General features: G+C 40.2%; 2 protein-coding genes across 2 annotated transcripts; both read right to left on the minus strand.

Moving 5' to 3' along the window:
* Window positions 1–473: 473 nt before the first annotated feature.
* On the minus strand, window positions 474–10,174 carry chrna3 (cholinergic receptor, nicotinic, alpha 3). Its single transcript, XM_087792705.1, has 5 exons — window positions 10,040–10,174; window positions 6,142–6,186; window positions 3,286–3,395; window positions 1,361–2,525; window positions 474–602 (listed from the first exon to the last, which is right to left on the minus strand). The coding sequence occupies exons 1-5, from the start codon at window positions 10,058–10,060 to the stop codon at window positions 474–476; spliced, it is 1,470 nt and encodes a 489-aa protein (XP_087648831.1). The 5' UTR covers window positions 10,061–10,174.
* Window positions 10,175–13,151: 2,977 nt separating this feature from the next.
* On the minus strand, window positions 13,152–20,748 carry chrnb4 (cholinergic receptor, nicotinic, beta 4 (neuronal)). The gene is made up of 5 exons (XM_087793142.1): window positions 20,608–20,748; window positions 17,798–17,842; window positions 17,458–17,567; window positions 15,099–16,149; window positions 13,152–13,319 (listed from the first exon to the last, which is right to left on the minus strand). Exons 1-5 carry the CDS (start codon window positions 20,746–20,748, stop codon window positions 13,152–13,154), a joined length of 1,515 nt encoding a protein of 504 aa, XP_087649268.1.
* Window positions 20,749–22,031: the final 1,283 nt, after the last annotated feature.

Here is a 22,031-nt window from a genome sequence, read left to right on the forward strand (position 1 = left end):
AAAAAACGTGAACGTGTTAATGTTTTAATTGAAGCCAGGAGGAGGGAGGAACTCGGTCGCCCCCATTTGGTGAAGAGAGGTACCACATCGAGAAGATTCCATCTTAGCAGCAACACATTACTCCAACACACATTTGTTTGCAATACTTATGTACATGAATACAAAAACTGTATTTACATTTTCTTTGTACATTAATTATGGAGCTAAAACATTCATCTGCGAAAATAAAAACTACCAAAGGAACATAATGTGTGTGAATTCATCATTGTAGCCCTTTGAAGTGTTTCTAATGTGTAATAACACGTTACCGCCGCTTGAGGTCGCTCTATGAACCGTCCAAGAAACGTCCTCACCATAGTGGTTTAAAAACAAGGTTTTAGCGACAGGCAACTTAAACCACAAGCTTTACCATATGACAAATGCTTCACTTTTGTTCGTGAGTCTGAAATACTTAATGAAAATTGACTTGGATATCAGATGTCGTCTCCAAGTAACAATGGCTGGAGGAAGAGCCCGGCAGTTCCCATGATGCAGACCAGGACAAAAACCCAGAGAAAGATCCTGTCGATCACCATGGCCACATACTTCCAGTCATCCTGAACCTGTTACAATAAAAGAAACAATCGATGAATAAATGTTTGAGGCTTGTTATCTAGTGTAGCATGTATGTACTGTATCCTTCAACGGAGAACAATCTCTAAACTTGAAATTGTTGTCACAACATCATCTGGATCTTGTTATCCATACGTTTGTGTCTTTTCATCTGGACTATTGTAACAGTTTGTTTTCATGTCTTTACAAGAAGGAGTTGTCTCGCCTGCAGTTGATTCAGAACTCTGCAGCAAGAATTCTGACCCGCTCATGTAGAAGAACTCACATTTCTCTGATCCTTAAAACTCTTCACTGGCTGCCAGTTTCTTTCAGGATCAACTTTAAAATTCTGGTTCTTACTTTCAGATCTATTCATGGTCGGACCTTCCATCAGTGATCTGATCCAGCCTTAAACCCCAACTCGGGCTCTGAGGTCTGTGGATCAGAATCTACTGATGGTTCCTGAACACGCTTCCGGACCAGAGGAGAGAAATCCTTCCAGACTGTTGACCTAAGCTTTGGAACGATCTCTGTGTTTGATGATCTACTGACTCCTTCAAGAAACATCTTAACACTTTTTTATGCATGCTTTTTCTTGTTTTTCTGGAACTCCTGTGTTGTTCTCAGTGTTATCTTGACCTTTTAAGTATATATTTTATTGAGTATTGTTTCTATTCTTTAAGTGCTTTGTGACCCTGGTCTGGAAAAGCTCTGTATAAATACAAATTACTTACTTACTTACTTATGGAGTCTTCTGTCTTTGACTCACCTCTTTTGCTTCATTTTGCAGTCTCATGTTCTCTGCGATGTATTTGACACTTTCAATGGCGTCCCTGACCTCCGCGGAAAGAGGTATAGGTGGCATCAGTCCACCGTTGAGAGAATCGTAGCTAGAACACTGGCTCCCTCCAGCACCACCTCCACTCAAGAGCCCGAGGCTGCTGAGCCCGCCAGTGCCTCCTCCTGCATCTGAGGGAAGCTTGCTGGATCTCTGCGTCCAGCAGCAGTTGCAACGCCCATCGGAACACATGAACCCTGGACCTTTGGGAGGCTCTCTGCTCAGGTTGTTGAGATTGGAGAGCTCCGTGTTGTTGAAAATCCGCTGGCGGCTTGTGAGGCTCGAGACCACGCTGGACGCCAGAGCTTGAGGTTTGAACTGCTGCGAAGAATGAACGGCGCAAGTTCTGGAGTTCACCTTCTGGTCGTTTTCGGTCTCCTTCTCAGGGTCCCTCTCCGGCCGGGTCATGAACATCACTCTCGGCAGCAGCCCCAGAAACACCCGGCGCACCCAGCTGGGCATGGTGTGTGTCTTGGGCGTGCGGTAGTGGACGTTAAGGACAAACACAGTGATGACGATGGAGAGAGTGACGAATATCATGGTGAATAGTAGGTACTCCCCGATCAGTGGGATGACCAGCGAGGTGGACGGGATGGTTTCTGTTATGACGAGCAGAAAGACGGTCAAGGACAGCAGGACGGAGATGCACAGAGTGATCTTCTCGCCGCAGTCTGACGGCAGGTAGAAGACGAGTACGGTGAGGAACGAGATGAGGAGACAAGGGATGATCATGTTGATGGTGTAGAACAGCGGCAGGCGGCGGATGTACAGCGAGTACGTGATGTCGGTGTAGATCTCCTCGCAGCAGTTGTACTTGATGTCGTGCTTGTAGCCCGGAGCGTCGATGATGACCCACTCGCCGCTCTCCCAGAAGTCCTTGAGGTTGACAGTCGAGCCGATCAGCACCAGGTCGATCTTGGCCTTGTCGTACGTCCACGAGCCGAACTTCATGGTGCAGTTCTGGTAGTCGAAGGGGAAGTAGGTTACGTCGATCTTGCAGGAGCTTTTGAATATGGCAGGCGGGATCCAGGTGACGTCGCCATTGTAACGGAGCAGCGCTTTCGTCTTGTCGTCCACCTGGAAATCTCCCACAGCGCTGCAGAGAAGGATGATCTGTTTTATTGACGAAATTTTTTCTTGTGCAAACTTTTCTAGTCCCTTTTCTTCTCCTGTCCTTTTTTCCAGGAACTACTGATCGACTATTTTGATTTTCCCAGTCCAAGTGTTAGGTTGAACAGTCCTATTTCAAGGCTATTAAACCAGACCCGGCCCTCCAAGTCATTTGAAATGGTCCACAGCTCATTCACAAATAAATAATGAGCATGTTATCAAAACGCCGATGGGCAAAGTTTCATGCTAAACCCTAAAGCTCAACCTTAGGTAATGCAAAATGGCTCTCTCAAAGGTCGACTACCTAAACAAAGGATTTCACAGAAAATTGATTGTAAATTGTATACACAAAGCACTCTCCATGTTCCTGTAGTGTCGCTATGTATGTGCCGTCATCAAGTATTTGAATCAAAGTTGTTGACCCGCTCACAGGCCAGACATCCTTCGGAAAATCTGTCCCTAAAGAAATTTGAGCTGATCTAGATAATTGACAAAAACTATGTTCTTATCTATCATCTGATACACCAGACTATACTATAAACTAAGTCATAAATGTCAGCAAAGCTTCATGACGCAGTGTCTACTAGCATGCACTCTAAAACTTATGACCTTCAACAACCTTATAACGTAATCTGCCAAACAGTTCGTCCACTCACGTGTTCAATTATAATCTTTGAATTAATCATCAATCGAAAAATACATTTAAAAAATAGTCATTAAGACACAAAGCCAGGTGAAGTTCTCACTTGTTGTAGAGCACGATGTCTGGTTTCCAAATCCTGTTGGATGGAACTCGGATGAACTCAACTCCTCCAAATTCTTTGGGGTTCCACTTCAGCTTGTAGTCGTTCCAGATCTCAAAGGAAAATATTAAGAAAAAATAAACTTCAATCAGTTCCTATTTGAACCTCAAAAACTCATTAAAATATAAACCCACCCTCAAATGGTGAAACTTCATGACGCAGTATCCTTCTTTCTGTGCCCTCTAGATGGCACTCTTTGCTTTATAATGTATTGCTAGTGATGGGTTGATGAGGCAGCTGATCATGATAAAATAATGTCAGGTTTCAATGCATTATTCGATCAGAGCCAAAATACTATAAAGCAGAGAGTGACATCTAGTGGCCTTTTAAGACACTGTATCATTGAACAACCGATGCAGTGTCATGAAGCCTCATCAACCTATTGCTAACTGTTGTAACCTCAAACTATTTGACCCGCTAAGAAAAATCAGAATGCTTCATGAAGCTTCATTAACCCGTCACTACTAAGAGGTTCACCGTCAACCATGTGTTTCTACATTTAAATCATCCCCTTTCTCTAAATTGCTCATAAAAGCAGATCGTGAAGAAACCAGCGTGTCGCTGAAGAGCTAACAGTTTACGAGGTGATTTACTAGGCTTTTAAGTCGCCGCTTTTGTTGCTACTTCACCCTGCGAGGGTCGTAAAGAGCAACAGGAAGTTCACCTCGGGGAGCCCTCGGAGCCTCCACTTAATTGGGAAACAGTGAGAGTTTTGCGGTCAGTTTGGGTGGGCGGGAGCGGAGATGCGTTATATACCTCCGTGAGAGGTCGCAGGAGTGTTTTACAGCAGGTAGTTCAAGCACAGAGTAAATAAAAATGAATTCAGCACAAACAAATGTTCACGATTGACATATGAGACCAAGAGACGTCTGATTTAATAACGCTTCGCTGCACTTCGCATAATCACAGCAGAGGAACAGAGCGCAGCTGAATTACAAACCATCAATTAAATCCAACAATGAGAGTCGTTTTGTTCTCTCATCCAGTTGAAAGGTCATTTGTAAGAGAGGTAAGTGGCGCTACTTGGTCTGCTCACGTTACGTGCAAAAACCTTTTTTTTTATTCTGTATTGCTTTTTCTGTAACGTGAGATAATATTTGATATTAACTCGATATTTAATTTATTGTATATTTATTGGCAGCTTTTAACAAACCTCTCCATCATTTAAAAAAAAAATAGTTTCCTGTTCCTTATCCATTTTTGCTTGTTATATTTCACAATATTTTTCCAATTAAATTCCTGATTTGTTCATGATAGTGTTTGGACGATGAGGTCTCATGGAGCAGCTGATGAGGCTTCATGATACTGCATCGGTTGTTTAATGATACAGTTTCTTCATTTTAAAAGACCACTAGATGTCACTCTAGAGGCCTTTCAAAATTAAGATACTGTATCATGATACCTCATCAGATGTTTCATGATGACTTATAGACCCATCATTAGTAATTGAAATGGGCATCTTATTGATACTTCTTCAATCAGCACTCAGGACACTGAATAGCCTGCTATGATCAAACCACATATTATGCGGGATTAGCGAATTAAAATATGGCAAAGGAACTTTTTATTAACCTGGTCCAGAAAGAGCCGCAGTGGGTGCAGGTTTTTGTTCCAACCGATCAAGCATATACAGTTTAACCAATGAGGTTTCAGCTGAACAAGCAAAACCTGACTGACAATAAACTGATTACACTCCTAAGACACCTGATTGGTGAAAATGTGTCCTCTTGAATGGTTGGAATGAAAACCTGCACCCACTGCGGCTCTTTCTGGAACAGGTTGCCTACCCCTGCACTAGGTGGTGCCCTTAGTGATGTGAGGTATAGCTAGTTTGATGGTTTTGCACATTCACTGTTGTCTGTGTCCACTAGAAGACTCTAGAGCAGAGAGGATCATTTCCGGTAGTGATGTGTTGATGAAGCTTCATGAAACAGTGTCTTTATTTTAAGATACCACAAGATGGCGCTCCCTGCTTTTTATTCGATTTCCTTAAACAACTATTCTATTGAAACATCTCATTTTTAAACCAAAGGCACCATCTACTGACCTTTAAAAACATGAAACTGTTTCATGAAGCTTCATCAACTTGTGACTAAAAAGGAAGGAATACACCACAGCAGTGATGTGTTGATGAGGCTTCATGAAACTGCATTGGTTGTTTAATGACACAGTGTCTTCATTTTAAAAGACCACTAGATGTCACTCTCTGCTTTATAATCTTTGACTCTGATCTACTAATTCAATGAAACGTCATTTTCACTGGGAGTGACATCTAGTGGACTGTATCGTGATACAGCATCAGCTGCTTCATGAGGCTTCATCGACACATCACTAATTTGAGGCAAATTCCTGCCACAATATATACAAAGGTGATTTTGTGGGCATAACTCTTCTTGACAGGAAGAGGCAGGCTGGCACCACACTTGAAGTGAGTCAAACTGCTTTAGTCATACACGGTAAAACGCTGACTCAGCCAGAAGAAAAAAAAACAAAAAGAAGAGTACGGGTCTCCTTTCTTGGTCTTGAACAATGAAAGCAATTGAAAATTGGATCAATTATGATTTCATTAGTCGTGTTATTTATTCATAAGCAACGATAATGTATTGTTCTTAGTCAAAGGTATATTATATATTGTCCATCTTGTTTTTTACCCTGTTTATCTGTACATTGAAGAGTTTGTTGTTTTGCACCGATCGACATCATTAAAAATCCCTCCTCCCTCTGTTCCCTCAGGACAATTCCAAGGATCATCCAGGCCCAGAATGGTTGCAGGTAACAAGGTTCGATCGTTAAACTTACATGTCTGAGCCACAGGTTTGTCTCCATGATCTGATTGATTTCATCCTGAAAAACAGAGCAGAAAAGAAGCTAATTATATTGAAGGGGATTCAAATAGAAAGAGGGCTGGCTTTGTGGTTGGTCCATTTTCCTAAAGATGGATGAATCTGAGCGGCAGACCTGAGTCCAGTAGGGTTGACGCAACAACACACAACAACACAGCTGTAGCCAGGGAGGAAGGGTTAGTGTGCAACTCTGTGTTTAACTGTTCACGTGACAGCAAAGCATCAAACAGAGCATGTATGTTGGTGCATAGTTGGGCTGATTAAAAAGATTTCATTGAATATACTTTAGCAATACTTTATAAATACAAAGAAAATTGCTAATAACACATATGTCGACATTAAATTGAACTACAAACTAGTGACTTAGCCCCCAAAAAAGCGTTTACCATTTTGCTAGCAAGATGGTATCATCAAGATAATAACAACCTTTTTTGCTCTCGATTTTAACTGTGAAGCTACTGTGACCATACGTCATCTTTTACCCGGAGATGTTTTATCATGGAGGGCTGTCGAGCTCAACATTTCAGCATCTCCAATAGGCCTGTTTAATTTTCTTGTAGGGAATTCAGAAAATACGTTTAACTAAGTTAGACTGTCCTCAATTCTACTTAGAAGTGTCCGCTTTTTGAGGATTCAGAATGTGGTCCACCTAGCTAATGGGTACCAGCAGGTCTGGACATCCTAGCATACTTCATACTAAAGATAAGTTACTATGGTACAGATGGAATTGGAAGAATTTATCTTTACCTCTGCTTTATTTGTAAGCTTCAGCAATAGAAGCCTTTTAGATTTTCTACCTATAAAACCCAAAGGGCAGCCGATCGAACAGCCACTCCCTCCCCCACTCCCTCTCAGCATGTTCCCTCCTGTGGTGCCACAATGATCGGGTGGTTTACATAGCAAAGACTGTGTCCAAAGGTGGTTTCCAGCCGACCAGCTGCCCTTTGGCTTTAACAGGTAGAACACCAAAATGCTGGGACTTCAACTGTAGTACTAAGTTATTGGTAGCGTTCATTTATGTTAGCTAAATTGCTATTAGGAAGACACTAGTGGACATAAAAGAAAGCAACAATATGAAAGCTTGCATCTTGAAAACCCCCCTCCCACCTCGGTAAAAGAAGATGTTTGGTCACCATACTCTGAGTGACTCTGAGGTTCACAGGGTTCTGTCCGTGTGTTCCATTCCGAGTATGCTTTTCATTTTACGGCTTCACTCTGAAATTACTTCAGAAGTTCTCCAAAAAACTCCACAACCATGTGATGCATTGGTGAGTGCCTTAACCAACAACAGTAGTTTGGAGGTTGAGGTAGAGACATTCAACCTTAGATTGAAACCATGGACTCGCTTAAAGAAAACATGACAATGACTACAGGTAGACAATTCCAGATGATATCAGTCAACATGACCACTCCTGAAGTAGTCCTAAAACTGCTGAGTCAACAGTTACTTCAGATTGAAGCCCTGTCATTGGACGGATACTGGACTGTTTGGTGGAAGTGATAGCTCAACTTTACTATGTTGTGTTGGTTACACCGGCCCTGCTAACTACTTGACCACTTGCGGTGCGTGTGGCCATCCTGACAAAGTGCTGCAAAACAGTGCTAATATGATTCTGCACACGATACAAAGGCTCTATCCATCCCCTGTTGGATGTTTTTTATCTTTTACCAGGCACTAAAAGGTCTTGTCCAAGAACCGCGGAACAACTTTTCAGACTGACTGGTACAGGTTTTGGTTCTTGTGTCATGAGTCATGTTGATGTCTCTTTACTGACGTCACTCTCTGACCGATCAGTGGCCAGCAGTCTGTCGATGTCACCCTTTTACTGCCGGTCCTGCTCACTTGGAACAAGACTGAACCAATGCTGAAAAAAATAGTATCTGCTTCGACATACCGTGCTGGTGGAAACGATACACAGAACTAGTAAAGTCAAGTAGAGTGGGGCTAAGTCGAGCCCACGGAAAAGAGCCATTAGAGCATTATGACCATCCCCTGTAGATGAAGAGCACCTTTATCTGGAGGCGTATCATTTTAAAAGGTCAGGAGCTCCAACCCTTCTTCATCTTTGATCGATAAAGTCTTGAATATTGCGTTCATAATTTCACCGTAATTAAGAGCGACTGTTAGTGTTTGCCCCATCATCAGGTCGGTCCTGTCTTAAGGACAAACGTGAGAGGATGTCATTGTGTAATCGAAGCTGCTAAACAAGCTGTCATTGGTGACTCTTCTCGCAACGATCGCATCCTGATAAGAGGCAGCAGGTGTAGAAGGAGAATTACTCTCGTTCATCAGCACGAGCTGTCAAAACATATTACTGACGGGAGAGCAAGCGCCGCTTCGGAGGAACATCCTGTAAATAATACTCTTCTGCTGGACTACACATCGATTACGGCAGCCTAACACGATCCATGTTTGATCCAAGTGACCTGATGGCGATCGCTTCCACTTACAAGCTGTCGTGAGTCGACAGAAATACCTGCCGTCAGATCTAGAGCGGCTGATCTGAGGAGGCAGAGTGATGGCCAGACGTTTCTCATCTGAGTCTCCGCCAGAAGAGTCGTCGGAGCGACCTTCTTCTCACCTCCGAGCCATCACGCATGACACAGCAATTACCTACTCCTGAAACTTTGTCCTGGCTTCCCCCCTCGAAGTTTCAGAGAGCTTTGTTTTTCACTTGACTCATGACATCAGCAGCAAATTCCCAATCCTTAACGCAGAGAAAAACTGAGGACATTAATATTAATACGTTTTTTGAATTCTGGATAAAGACATTTAACCATTCGGTGACTCTAATTTGTTTCTCGATATTTGACTTTTTTCAAATTGAAAAAAACTGAAAGATGCTCAACTTGAGAATCACCAGGTGGCAAAATATATTTTTAATATCAATCAATTAAACTCTCTTTTTAGGTTAAAGGAATTGTTGAATAAAAACACTGATGAATGAACTATAAAAGAGTCCAATCATTAAAGGAATTGGCTAAAAAAAATGTATCTACAAAAAGTTTTCAGAATTTTGAAGTGCTAGCAACTATAGCGATTAGCATTTAACAACTGAAGTTTTCTCTCAATAAAAAAAACGTCACTTTAACTCCAGAATTAGGTTGTCTTTTCCACAAAACAGTATCACCGCGTAAACCTCAAAACCATCTTAGGATTTCACTCTGTTTTTCCATGAGTTTTGAGAAAACAACTTCAGACACATTAGCTTGTTGCTAATCATTTTTATTTAATTTATATGTATTTAATGTGTTTACAATGTGTTATGATTCTGAATTACTGCCGATATAAAAAAATTCCCGAAGGAGACCTTCTGAGGGATCAATAAAGTTCTAACTTACCTTACCTTATAACGTTCCCACGCAGCCACAAACCCACGATTCCTAAGTAACTTAGTCCTGAAGTCGTTGCTAATTCTGGTCTTAGGTTGACTTTTCCTGAATTACCACAGATGTACTGTTTTTGCTTGATGGATTGGACTTGATGTAGCTGCTGTTATCATGGAGACATCAAAAACCCAACTTTGGACTTTGGACCACTTATTCCTAGAGGCATCTATGAGTGTTCAAGTCAAGATTCAATTTCAAGTTTGTTGGTCATAGGAATAGTGTTGGTTGCGATAGGTTTAGAAAAGGGTCAATGCTAGCTATAGTTAAGGTCAGTGGTGGTTCAGATCAGGGATAATTTGGTGGTTTTATAGGAAGGAGATGATAAAAACTTGGTCAGTTTCTAATGTAAATGTAATAAAGTTATTTTTTTGGACCAAGAAGCAACATCACATTTGGAATCTAAAACAAGATGCAGTTGTTAATGACTTTACACAAGTAAAAAGTTCTTTAAAAATCCAACTCACCACTTTGACTAGCTGCGACATCGACACCTCAAACTGGACCACGACTGGGTCGGACACATTTTCCACAGGACGTATGAAGGGGTTGTAGCTGGTGAAGATGACGGAGAAGAGATTGTGCTCGGCTTCTGATCCTTCACTTCCTAAACCAACATTAAATAAATGGACGTTATACGATAAATAATCTTAAAACACCAACAAAAATTCAATTCTTTGCTTTTATATTTTGATCAATTATCACCATTTAATAGACATTAATCATCCCTTAAAATAATAACCATTGAGGATATGATCTTAGTTAAACTAGTCATGGTCATTCTATTTATACCTTCAACAAGAACGACAGAGAATTAATGACTAAATGTCACAAACTAAATCATATTCTCTTTGGGTTTCATATCAACAAGTGACTCACCCTGTGGAAGAATCAGAAGAAAAAGACAGACCGACAGCGAGGAGGACGTTATCCCCGTCATAGCTCCGGCTGGTAGTCCCGGGTCAGAGGCAGCAGCTCCGAGCAGCTGAGAGAAAGTGAGTGAAAGCATCAATGACACGGAGGGAGAGAGGGAGAAAAGGGGGGAGGGGATGAAAGAGAGAGAGAGAGAGAGACAGAGCAAGGAGGAAAAATCTACCCTGGATTACAGGTATGTGACGTATTAAAATTAAAGAGTTACACTTGTTTTTTTTAACTCTTTTATTTGTCATTAGGTTTTATATTTTCTTTATCAAGAGCCACACTGGAAGGTCTCGCTCGTGGCCAAGAGAGGGCGCCAGTGTTCGTGAGCGGCTCTTGACCGGAGCTCCGTCCTGCTGAAGTGTCCTCGGATGAACGAGACACTCCTCAAGATGAAATAGTGTCCACGTCCAACCTTGACTCGTCAATTGATTTTCCTCTTAGGCCTTATTCGCTGAAAACCTTTCTGTTGAAATAGCGTCAAGAAAAGGGAGAGAGGGTCTTCTGATGAGAATCTTCTGTTTATTTTATCGAGGAATAATTGGGGTGTTTTTTTTTCAGGCCGCACATGTTCCACCCTTCAGCGTTTAATTAAAACAAACACGCGTCTCTGATCTTGACCTCATTTACCCTTCGTGATGAAACTAGCACATCTTCGACATTAGCTTAGCAACACTGGCGAGATCCTCACGCTAGTGATGAAGCTTCATGAAGCAGTGTCATTATCTTCAGAGTCCACTAGATGGTAGTGATGTGTTGATGAAGCTTCATTTAACAGTGTCATTATCTTCAGAGTCCGCTAGATGGTAGTGATGTGTTGATGAAGCTTCATGAAACAGTGTCATTATCTTCAGAGTCCGCTAGATGGTAGTGATGTGTTGATGAAGCTTCATGAAACAGTGTCATTATCTTCAGAGTCCGCTAGATGGTAGTGATGTGTTGATGAAGCTTCATTTAACAGTGTCATTATCTTCAGAGTCCACTAGATGGTAGTGATGTGTTGATGAAGCTTCATTTAACAGTGTCATTATCTTCAGAGTCCACTAGATGGTAGTGATGTGTCGATGAAGCTTCATGAAACAGTGTCATTATCTTCAGAGTCCACTAGATGGTAGTGATGTGTTGATGAAGCTTCATGAAACAGTGTCATTATCTTCAGAGTCCACTAGATGGTAGTGATGTGTTGATGAAGCTTCATGAAACAGTGTCATTATCTTCAGAGTCCACTAGATGGTAGTGATGTGTCGATGAATCTTCATGAAGCAGTGTCATTATCTTCAGAGTCCACTAGGTGGTAGTGATGTGTTGATGAAGCTTCATGAAGCAGTGTCATTATCTTCAGAGTCCACTAGGTGGTAGTGATGTGTTGATGAAGCTTCATGAAACAGTGTCATTATCTTCAGAGTCCACTAGATGGTAGTGATGTGCTGATGAAGCTTCATGAAACAGTGCCATTATCTTCAGAGTCCACTAGATGGTAGTGATGTGTTAAATGAAGCTTCATGAAACAGTTTCATTATCTTCAGAGTCCTCTAGATGGCGTCTCTGCACTATTTTTCTTTGTTTTCAACAACTATTTATGCATTTATTTATTTATTAGTATTTAATCTATTTATAGCATATTGCACTATTTTTAACTTATTTATATTTATACTTTTATATACATTTATTATTATATGCAATATTTAAAACGTTATTTATTTATTCTGCTATTACTATATATTTTTTATTAATACTTTTTATAAATGCATTCTCTTTTCTATGTTTTTTAACGGTTGCCAAGCAACGACAATAAAAGAAAGTGAAAAGTCTGTTCTAAAGAAAAATTATCATTTTTAAAGTGATGGCGCCACCTACTGACCTCTGTACAACATAACACTGCTTCATGAAGCTTCATTGACACATCACTACCTGACGCATTCATGTCTTTGATGAGAACATTTAATTGAGAGAAAGACGACAAACGTTGGACAGATTTATTCAATTACAAATCACAGTTCAGTCACACATGGCTCCGAACTAAAGGGTCAACATTCATCCTAGAAATCTGAGACAGACTTTTCTACCAGTTCAACTCATCTAGAAGCCATTTTGTGGAGATTATGACAGGTGTCACTCAAAGGGATACAATATTCTAGCAGTCTTAGCAGGTTGAACAAAATGTGTATTTACTGGGCAACGACGGTTGTATTTTTATTGCATGATTTCAGATGAATCACGATTAATCCCATTATTTATGCAATAATGACTTCAAAATACATTTTATTTGAATTATCCTCTGCCATATGAACTCAAAATATCACATATTGAGTGAATATCTCAACAGAAAATAATAATAAATTAAAACTTGTTGATAATGTGAAGACGTTATCCTGTTCTTCATTAAAAAATTTAAAATAATGTACCAACAAAATCGTGAGCAACAATTACAAAATTGAAACGCTTGTAAATAATAATAATAATGATAATTGCTTGTGAGAAACTTGCGTTAACACATGATAAAAATAAATGCCGTTGTTAATAGTTTAATGCATTAACTTGCCTAGCCCTCATATTTACCAAACAGGAATTTTTGTTTCTTCCTTTTTTTGGCTCATTTTATCTCAGTTATATCTGTAATACATTTAGTCAAGACCCTCTAGCGTTACTATTATTAGCCTATTATAGCCTCCGAGGGCCGTCCGAGTTGGACTCCTGGCTCGGGACCGTTTGGCTCTGGAAGACGGGCTGCATGAAAAGTCCCAACGTTCCCACCACACACACAATTATAAAGATCCAAAGAAACATCCGATCCACAACCATCGCCACGTACTTCCAGTCCTCGATCACCTGGAAAAGAAGCAGCGGAACATTAGCAAACATGTTTTATTTCAATGACACATCTGAGATTTGTTATTACTGCTTTATTAAGTATAATAACGTTTGTATTTCCAGATGTTTGCTCACTTTCAGATCCTTGAAACTGAAAATGAATTTTAATGCTGAACAAAAAGAGTGGAAAAAAGAAAACAATCGTAGCTGTCGGTTAACTTTGTTGGTTAAAACTTGATGGTGAAATGTTGTTTTCTGATTAAAAATAGTACTTAATCAGTAAAAAAATTAATTAATTAATGCAATTAAAAAAATAAAAAACAAGATTATTAAAAATTAAAGTCTGAAAAAACCTGTACAGGCAATAAAATACACTAAATAACATGAACATATTTTAGTAAATAGAGAATCCGTGGTAGAAATGAAAACATTGTAGGCATTAAAGGGAGAAGCATTTGGAAGGTTCCAAGTCTCCCACACTTTAGAGTCATCAGATCATGTTTCTCGGATCAACACTTGATAATATATGAATCTTTCCTCAAAAACATTCGTCCTCCACTTCAGTTTCTGCCAAACCTCTCTCACCTCCTCCTTGTTGTGTTCCTCGGTTGTTTCTTTAAAAAATAACCATTTCTCTTCCTTGGACTTCCCGTTGTATTGATTACCTGAAGAGCGATTGATCAGCCAGAGTCTGTCGACACTTTGTTGGGTTACGTTTATTACTTAACGTTAGTGCTCAACCTGGAGGTCATGTGTGTGTGTGTGTGTGTGTGTGTGTGTGTGTGTGTGTGTGTGTGTGTGGTTGTGTGTGTTGAGCAAATGTTTACAAGATAAACTACTGAATTATGGATGAGGAATCATTTAGTCCTTGGACCAACAAAACTATTGTACTAATAATAATACTAATAATACTCTCTATCTATATTAATATATATATATATATATATATATATATATATATATATATATACATTAATATTTATATTAATATAGATGGATAGTTGGCAGGCAAATAATTATTAAATAACTATATTAAATTGATATTTAAATTGATAGTCATCTTGGGTTTAGGAGTATTAAAGACTTTTAAGGATTTGATATTTTGGTTTTTCTTATTTATCCTTTTCTTCTCTCTCTCTCTCTTTTGTAGTATTCTTTGTTTATGTTGTATCATTTTAAAATGTAAATTTACTTTTGTATCATTAAGGGTATATTTGAGACCTAAGAGTCATTTATTTCCACAATTGATGATGTTTTTTTAGGTTTACTTTTTATTTGTTGTGTTATATGTGCTTACAAATTGTACCACTATCCCCAACCCTGAAACATTATTTTCACCCTCTTAAAGGTATAGTTCACTTTCTGTTTTTGTAGTAATCACTTAAATAAGTCTTTAATTTAAAGGTCTTGTTTAAATTCAAGACTTGTTTGAGTTTTTCCGGAGTAATTTCTTATGTCGAGGCTTAAATCCAAGAGGGAAGTTACAGACGAGCAGTATGGCGGTATTTGGATGTTTTTAAGTGTCTTTTTGGACGAATATGAAGACGAATACAACTGAGCTCCAGTCGCCACATTAAAATGAAGAAACATTTTTGCCTATAACTCCAAAAAGGAATGGATCACTCCCATTGTTCATTAATCCCAACCCTTGGTCGACATGAGGGTGAGTAGAAAATGAGTCAAGTTTGAATTGAAGAGGAACTCTCCCTTTTCACTTGGAGCTTTAAAGTTAAATCCATGACTTCATGGCTCGTGCAAAAGATAGAAAGTCTTGACATTGTTTCATGGATCACTTACACTTTGATCGTCGTCATCTTCCATCATGTGGTCAGCTACGAAGCGCACGCCTTTCACGGCCTCCTGGACTTCAGCCGTCCACTCTGAGCTGAACCTTTGATGAAGATCTTGAGTCGAAGGGAATCCGCTGGCGACGCTGGCGCGTGAATCCGTCTTCCTGCCGGGGTGGCTTAAGACGGGGAACGGATGAGCTACGTTTTTATGTCCGGGGGTGGAAAAGGCAGAGTCAGGGGGGAACAAAACGGTGGTTGACTTTGAGATGTTGGTTTTTGGAGCCGGCGGGTATCCCAAGCCGAGTATCGTTCTCCTGGCGCCGAGGCACCGCTTTTGCCGTAGCCGCTGACGTGCCGAGTTGTCGTGGGGACGCCTCATGAAAAGCAAGGACGGAAGCTTGATGAGAAACAGCAGCTTGACCCAGACGGGCATGGTGTGAGTGCTGGGCGAGCGGTGGTGGACGTTGAGCACACACACACTGGTGATGATGGAGAAGGTGACCAACACCATGGTGAACATAAGGTACTTTCCCATGAGGGGCACGTCGTGCGAGGTCGGGGGAACAATCTTGGAGATCATCAGCAGGAAGACGGTGAGGGCGAGGAGGACAGAGATGCAGAGGGTCATCTTCTCGCCGCAGTCCGACGGGAGGTAGAAAACCAGAATGGCCAGAGAAGTGATGAGCACACACGGGATGATGAGGTTGATGGTGTAGAAGAGCGGCTTCCTCTTGATGATGAAGTCGTAAGTGAGGTCTATGTAGGTCCCGTCCAGCGGGTTGACGTTCCGTCTGCCCGGCAGCGATATGATGTCCCACTCCCCGCTGGGTGTGAAGTCGTCCATGCTGGCCATTCCCGTCTTCAGGAGGAGGTCGATCTCGGTGTGGTCGTAGGTCCAGGAGCGGAAGTTGAGTGTGCAGTTCTGCTGGTCGAAGGGGAAGTGCTTGACCTCGATCTTGCAAGAGCTTTTGTAGATGGCCGGCGGGAGCCAGTTGACACTGCCGTTGTAGAGGACGATGGCGTTGGTGAAAACCGTCACTTCGTAGGTTCCATCCGCACTGGAGGGTTAAAAGTGAAACATAGTCATGAAGAAAATGTGGATTAAAACTTTATCTACCATCTTTCTTATTATATGTCATAGTACTGTTGGCTACTGTACGATGACTGGAACCCGAATTCCCCGAAGAAAGTTTCCCAAGGGATCAATAAAGTTACATTTTTCTACTGGAATTCTTTGAATTCTGTCAAACACCTTATAGAACATTTAAAGATCTTCGGAAACTAGAACTTTGTTTTCATATAACTGTCATTACGGCCCAAACCCTAACCCTAACCCTAACTCTAACTCCAGCATTTCCCTAAACACATAAAAGATTCACCTGCACATGCATCAAGAGATTCTGAAAGCAGTATTAAGACCTTTTATCAAAGATGATACATGGAAAATGATGGGGTAAAGCTGAGTTCACGGAAAAGGAGTGAGACGACTAAAAAGATTATGAAGCGAGTCCGAAATTCATTGTATTTTTTGTCAAAAGGCCTATATTTTAATTTCATTTACATTTATAATAGGAATAAAACTGACCCAGGTTTATAAATATGTTTATTTCTTGTAAAAGGTCAAAAACTCATTTTAATCTCGAAGAATAACTGGTTGTGGAAATGTGTTTTTGACCTTCTTTTCCGGTCGATTTGATTAGTGAGTTTCTGGCAAAGCCCCTTCTGACAAGAAAATCCATTGCCCCATTGATTTCTGAGAACTGTAGCACTCACATCTGACACGTCCTCTGGCACAAAATCTTTTGATTAGCATCTCTTCCTTCTTGTATCTTGATCATTGTCTTTTTTTTTGGACTCAGAGTTTTTTTTTTTTTTCCAGTACACTTTGGTGTTTTGTCGCCTCTGATTCCCTGACTTCGGCCTCTATAGAAGGTTCGCTGCACTGGACGGTCCGGATGGATCAACGGTTCTGACGGGGGCCCTCGGGGATATAAAGATAGCACTTAAGATATGGCCCACATTACTGCTTGCTCCGTTCGATTCGGAGAGCATGACCCTGATTAGTGCGTCTGGTTCCTCTCACTCTAGATGAACCCTGACACAAAAACCACACTGTACTTCCAGTTAGTACACAAGTAAAGATGCTGGTACTTCAGGAGTAGACACAGTGAAGACCCGGTCCAACTACATTGATCGTTATTACATTGACTCATTAATACAGAAGCTATTTTTGTGCGCTTAATCAAATCTAAAAAAGGTTCACGATAATCCCTTTCAAGCATCGTTACGATAATTAAATCCCTGCTTAATGAAAGGACTAATTGATTCTGGGAAAAAAAAGCACATCCCACAGGTGCAATTCTCACTTGTTGTACAGGACAATATCGGGAAGCCAGATGTGTCTGGAGGGAATACGCAGCTTGTCAATGCCTTCGTACTTCGCCGGGTCCCAAGACAACCTGTAATCCACCCAGTGCTGAAAAAGACAAAGAGACATGAAAAGGCCTTTTCATGACTTGTCTGACTTTGTAAAGAGCCTTTTTTTTTTTTTTTATAAGACCCTGCTCACTTTCCAATGACATGCTTCATTATCAGTGAAATGTGTTGAGCGTGACCGCGGGAGCTGCTTGTTCCACATCAAGACAATAAGACTCAAGTTCAGTGTGAAGGACACGTCGATAGATATCGCACTTTTATCAAACTTACCTGAGTGAGCCAGAGATTGGTGGTCATGATCTGCTCTCTTTCGTTCTGGGAGAAGAAACAAAGTGGGGTCAGGTTCAGTCAGATCAATCTATTTCTTAAGACTTTTCAACGGATGAAAATGTATGGAACTGATAGATGTGAATAAAAATGAATTTACAAACAACTAAAAAACATTTTTCAGGTCAAGATGGCTCCATACTTCAAGGGTTAACCTTCTGCAGTCCATTTTTCAAAATGCAAACAGTACTTCTTTGATTTTATTTAAAATAAATGTCTATGTTCAACACTACTGACTACTGTTTTGAACTCTGATGGGGTAAAAGGGGATTTGAGTCCAAGGGACTTTGGTTAAGTAGTAACAGTGAAGTTGGTTTTTACCCTTTAACTATGTTTCATTTTGTTTCCTGTTGGCATTGCTGTTAAAAAATAGTAAGTAAGTAAGTAAGAAACTAAGTAAGTAAAGGTTATTTATAGGTGCTGCTTCAAGGTGTATTGTTTGGTCAATTTCTTTTTTTTATATTTTAAGCCTCATGTCCATAAAGCGTTCAGAAGGATCAGAGGAACTGCAATATATTTTACGCCTTGAGTATCATACACTTTAATATACTCATTAAAGGGCAAATAATGTTAAAACCCAACTTTCTTGACTTATTTAGTTAGTCCCTCATCATGACCATGTTTTGAACGTATTACTTTATAAAGTTGCTCTGAAATCTGGACGAACGAGAGGTTACGAGAGTCCATTATGACATAATAATGGCTTCACTCCTCCTCCAGCCAGCTGTAATCACGCCCCGATTTAATTATACAATTAGTCATTTGAGGTGGAGACTTTTGGGATATATGACGTGCAGTGACAAACCTTCATGCTTGACCAATCACAGCAGAGTGGGTGTGGTTATGGTCAACAAGATTTACTCTCCAGAAAAACAGTGTTTTCAGTGGGCGGAGCTTAATATCTTTTTCTAATGTCAATATTTCAATGAAAAGAGAGTTTTGTACAAACAAACATCACTCTAATACATGTATAAATAGTTCAAGGAGGGAATAGGAGGCATTAACATGTATTTAAAAAGGGAAAAATTTAAAGTACGATGTTCCTAAAATCCACGTCTCAATGAAAAGATCACGGGAGGATGTAGAAGAATTGGACTGCCTGGGTTCGGTGCTGGGAGGAGTCACCGCAGTAAATCAGGGATCAGGATCTATATCGCTGCAGCCGAAACAGCTTTATGAGCCATTTTAATCCAGTGTGCTGAAGTTTCAATCTGCCTGTGACAGAGGCAGAGATCGGAGCTGACCAGATATATCCTCCGCTCCATCCATCCGTTTAGAACGATGGCGTTTCTGCAGAGGCTGCTTTGTAATTCACGGTCTTCTCAGCTTCCAGCTTCTTTGGCAGCTCCGGCAATGTGCGCAGGAAAGTTCTGCTGATGGATGGCTGGTGGAGAACACTGACCATGATGGTCATGACAAGATCTTACAGGACGCCACCTTTGTGTTTCTCAAAAAGCTTTCTTTCAAAATGAATTAGGAAATGTATAAATCTCGGAAAATTGATACTTTATAATTGAATGTGTTCAAGAAACCTTTTGTTTGTTGTTAAGTTTTATATATTGTATGTTGTTCAGAGCACCTCAATTCCGGGGTCCGGTAACATTCCGTGAGGCATTTGTTACCAGAACACACAGAAAAATGAATCTAAATAATATCTGTTCTATTATACAATAACCTAGTAAAAAAGTAAAACACAAACTTTTGGTGATTTATCTTTACCATATTTTCATGAAGGTTGGTTCGAAAATATGATTCTGAGATTAAACCGACATCAAAAAAGTTTGGTGCCCCCTATTTCGGTATGTTTATGGAACTTATTTTGTAAACTCTTATCCCCATGTTGTGTGGGTTTACTCTGGGCACTCCAGTTTCCTCCTACAGTCCAAAAACATACAGAGGTTGATTGAGAACTTTGGGAAATTGTCATTAGGTATGAGTGTGTGTGTGAATGGTTGTCTGTCTTTGTGTGCCCTGTGACAGACTGGCGTCCTGTCCAGGGTGTCCCCTGCCTCCTGCCCAATAAAACTGGGATAGACTCCAGTCTCCCCGCAACCCCCATAAGGGATAAAAGAGTAGAAAATGAATAAATGAATTATTAAATCGGCCCTAAAGATGTTTTCATAGAAAGAAATATGGTATTTTCCCTTAAGTAACAACAGCATTGACACGACAAGATGCTTGTTTCAGTCAAGTTGACTCCAAAAATCAACCAATAACCTAGTAAAAAAGAGTAAAACACAAACTCTAGATGATTTATATTTGCCATATTGCCATGTAATTGGTATCGAAAAAAGTAGTCTTTAGGAACCCATTAAAGTGTATTGGTATCCGCAACAGTATCGAAAATGTTTTATCGATACCCTGCCCTGTAGACAATTTTTTGAATAACAATAACAAGACTTTTTTCTTTTTTTCTCTATTAGTACATTGTTCAATCACTAAAACTGTTTCTCAGTCGTTGTTTTACAATATTAATACTTTTGAAAATAAATGGGATTGAAGTTTCTATTCAAAAAATGTTGGTAAACATGCGTCGCTCAGACTGTTGACCGGGTTTAACTTTCTCGACAGCAACATGGAAGCATCAATGGGACAAAAGAAAACTTTTTACTTAGTACTTACTTAGTATGAAAGAACCTGTTTCTGACAAAGAACACGGTTTTTCATTAAAAGGGTAGGTTATAAAATGTTTACTTGTTCATTTGTGAGGCTTCAACAAAGATATTTTGAGTAGAAAAGATGAGTCTCAGTACCACACTGATGAGCTGAGCCAGCGACACCTGCAGCTTCACCGTCACTTTCTCCGTCCTGTTCGTGGCCGGCCGGATGAGCGGATTGTAGCGATCCTTTGCCAGCAGGAAGTCCATGAGGCGCTCCTCAGAGTCAGCACACATGCTGCCTGGTGACACGTCGAAGAAACAATCGTCAGTCGTGTCTGAGTCAGCAGACTGGAGCTTGTTTATTTGGAATCCATACATTTTTTTTATTCTATTTTCCTTTTTTCACAATTGTCACAATTTTACAAATAGCTTTAAATTGTTTGGAATCTAGATTTGATTAATGAAAAGAAACAAATAAAACTAATTATGAAATGATTCAGACATTAAATCTTCCGCAGCTAAAGGAAGAATGAAATCGCGCAATACTTTTCCGATGACTGAGGACGAGGGGATACATTGGACTTTGACATCTTTTAAAGAGTCAATATCGACTTTGTCAAGAGTCATGTGGTCTGTAAATTCTGCAACACCAGAGTCAAGTACTGGACAATACTACACATATATACTTGTTACTACACTATCACAACACCAGAGTCAAGTACTGGACAATACTACACATATATACTTGTTACTACACTATCACAACACCAGAGTCAAGTACTGGACAATACTACACATATACACTTGTTCCTACACTATCACAACACCAGAGTCAAGTACTCGACAATACTTCACATATATACTTGTTACTACACTATCACAACACCAGAGTCAAGTACTGGACAATACTACACATATATCCTTGTTACTACACTATCACTATATATCATATCATTTAACCATTATAGCAATATAGATGGATGGATGGAAAAACTTTTTCTAGCATACAGCAACACAGTCGATAGATTCATAAAACCATAACAAAGTGCAAACAAGAACAAAGTGCAAACAAGAATAAAGTGGAAAAGGACATGAAGACTGACGCTTCATTTTGTATATCTTCCGCGCTTCACTTCGCCCTCGCTCTTCTCCTGCGAGGAGGTTAATGTTCTATATCATCATATCGTTATGTTTGATATGTATCATGTCAGCAATTTTTTGTCAAGTTATTCCACAACAATTTAATTAACTTTAAAAATGTTGTCAAGATGAAGCATTAAGATCTCGGGAAAATTCCATTTAAAAAGTAAAATAGCTTGACTTTTGACTTTGCGTCATCTCCACGGGCAGTTCAACCTGTCGTGACACTCGCTTCACTGGGGTATCAACACCTCAGCCCGCAGAGCATAGACGTGACCTATAGGTGCAGAGAAGTCAACACAGTTCTCCGCGGGTCAGAGGGTTCTGACAGTTCTTTGGATCGTCCAGCACGTCCCACATATGGCGTGTTGTCAGAACCGTCGGAACTCTGGGTCGAACATCGCAGGTGTGAGCCACACGAGGAACAGCAAAGAAAA

Source organism: Callionymus lyra, chromosome 6, assembly GCF_982586985.1.
Source record: "Callionymus lyra chromosome 6, fCalLyr1.hap1.1, whole genome shotgun sequence".
Lineage (NCBI taxonomy): Eukaryota > Metazoa > Chordata > Actinopteri > Syngnathiformes > Callionymidae > Callionymus > Callionymus lyra.